This window comes from Oncorhynchus nerka, linkage group LG24 (assembly GCF_034236695.1).
Source record: "Oncorhynchus nerka isolate Pitt River linkage group LG24, Oner_Uvic_2.0, whole genome shotgun sequence".
Classification (NCBI taxonomy): Eukaryota; Metazoa; Chordata; class Actinopteri; order Salmoniformes; family Salmonidae; genus Oncorhynchus; species Oncorhynchus nerka.
This window is the reverse complement of record NC_088419.1, coordinates 70,035,218-70,037,717: the sequence shown is the minus strand read 5'-3', so window position 1 is coordinate 70,037,717 and position 2,500 is coordinate 70,035,218. Positions and strand designations below refer to the sequence as shown.

Genomic DNA, 2,500 nt, shown 5'->3' with positions numbered 1-2,500 from the left:
GTCATTGCCTCAGCGCTGAGCTTGAGCAGGTACGGAAACACTCTCTGAGACATGCCCAGAGGGTAGAGGTGTCTGTGAAGGCATATGTGTGAGAAAAAGTCTAATACAACTTTGTATCTACACTGCACAGTGGACATGGTGTTGAGAGTGAAAAATGGGACTCATAAATTAATGCACAGTATAAACAGTAACCACACATAAACTGAGGTTGGATAACATTTGTATGGAAACCATGAAAGAGTTCAATGATCCCAAAACCAATGTATCATAGATGAGTGGCGGTGTCTGTCTGGCAGTACTCAGGTGTGTGGGTGCGTTTGGAGGGGGGTTTACAGTAATCTGATGAATTACTCTGATTGGCAGACCACATAGTCTTGATTATAACCGCTAATCTGAAATTAATGAAATAGTTTTATCTTGAGTGATGGTTCTTACTTGTATCAACACATTGGTGGGGCCTATGGCTGTTTGTAGAGTGGTATTTAAGTGACTGTTTTCTCTGTGTGTGTCCAGGTGGTTCTGTGAGGGGCGGGAGCTGCACCACTGTCCTGACATCCAGATCTGGAGGGATGGTGCCCTACACACGCTGGTGATTGCTGAGGCCTTCGAGGACGACACGGGACGCTACACCTGCGTGGCCTCCAACAGCCTGGGGGCGGACAACACCTCGGCAGAGGTCTACATCCAGGGTAACTGCTACTATCTCTGCACTCACTGTTATTCAATTCCTGTCATTTGAATGAATGTACGGACAACTCTCACTGAAAGGTCTCTATTTCTCATCCCTCTGTGCCTCTGTTCAGGTGCTTCATCCTCCGACTCAGAAGGAGAAGTGTCAAAGTCCAGATCAGGAGCCATGCCTCAGTACGTTTGTGTGTGTGTGTGTGTGCATGGCTGTGTCTTAGCATGAACCTCTCACCACCCCTCACCTTGTGAGCCTTAACCCCTTCCTAACCCTGTGGTTGGGTCAAGGTCAACTGGGCCCTCCAGGTGGTAATCAGGCTAGCTGCTTGCTCTAATTTAACTAGCCCTATAAAACTGTCGAATTACCTTATAACCCTGGCCAGTGAAACTCTGGGTCATTTAGATAATGAGAGGTCTCTGGGGGGCAGCCTCCTCCCTCTCTCTTTCTCAATTAAATTCAATTTTAATTTAAGGGCTTTATTGACATGGGAAACATATGTTTACATTGCAAAGCAAGTGAAATAGATAACAAACAAAAGTGAAATAAACAATTTAAAAAACAGTAAACATTACACTTACAAAAGTTACAAAAATAATAAAGACATTTCAAATGTCATATGTGCAAATAGTTAAAGTACAAAAGGGAAAATAAATAAACATAAATATGGGTTGGATTTACAATAGTGTTTGTTTTTCACTGGTTGCACTTTTCTTGTGACAACAGGTCACACATCTTGCTCCTGTGATGACACACTGTGGTATTTCACCCAATAGATATTGGGTTTGTTTTCAAATTCTTTATGGGTCTGTGTAATCTGAGGGAAATATGTGTCTCTAATATGGTCATACATTGGGCAGAAGGTTAGGAAGTGCAGCTCAGTTTACACCTCATTTTGTGGGCAGTGTGCACATAGCCTGTCTTCTCTTGAGAGCCAGGTCTGCCTACGGCGGCCTTTCTCAATAGCAAGGCTATGCTCACGGAGTCTGTACATAGTCAAAGCTTTCCTTAAGTTTGGGTCAGTCACAGTGGTCAGGTATTCTGCCACTGTGTACTCTCTGTTTAGGGACAAATAACAATCTAGTTTGCGCTGTTATTTTGTTTGGGTCTAATTGTTTTGCTCTCCTGGGGCTCTGTGGGGTCTGTTTGTGTTTGTGAACAGAGCCCCAGGACCAGCTTGCTTAGGGGACTCTTCTCCAGGTTCATCTCTCTGTAGGTGATGGCTTTGTTATGGAAGGTTTGGGAATCGCTTCCTTTTCGGTGGTTGTAGAATTTAACGGCTCTTTTCTGGATTTTGATCATTAGCGGGTATCGGCCTAATTCTGCTCTGCATGCATTATTTGGTGTTTTACGTTGTACACGGAGGATATTTTTGCCAAATCTGCATGCAGTCTCAATTTGGTGTTTATCCCATTTTGTGAATTCTTGCTTGGTGAGCGGACCCCAGACCTCACAACCATAAAGGGAAATGGGTTCTATAACTGATTCAAGTATTTTTAGCCAGATCCTAATTGGTATGCCAAATTTGATGTCCCTTTTGATGGCATAGAAGGCCCTTCTTGCCTCTCTCTCTCTCTCTCTCTCTGTCTCTGTCATTATCTCTCTGTGTATCTCCCACCTGTCCCTCCCTGTCTTCACTCTGCCTTCACTACTCCTTCATCGACTCTTCTGTTTACACATTAACGTCTTGGCTGTCATTCTCAGTGACATCATCTTAGTCCATTTTCATATGGTCCAAAGTCATTTATAAGGTGTAAATTGACGGCTTTGTGTGTTTATAGCATCAGACGTGTGTGAGAGCAGACAATTATTGCAAAT

The 2,500-nt window shown here is 43.6% G+C and overlaps 1 protein-coding gene across 6 annotated transcripts in view; it reads left to right on the top strand.

The window, feature by feature from the left end:
• Positions 1-2,500, top strand: part of LOC115108515 (palladin-like) — a 138,592-nt gene that overhangs the window by 81,410 nt on the left and 54,682 nt on the right. For all 6 annotated transcript variants that reach the window (XM_029632945.2, XM_029632943.2, XM_029632942.2 and 3 more), the window contains exons 3-4: positions 514-689; positions 804-864. In XM_029632945.2, the coding sequence (XP_029488805.2) occupies positions 514-689; positions 804-864 (237 nt within the window). The remainder of the gene's footprint in view (positions 1-513; positions 690-803; positions 865-2,500) is intronic.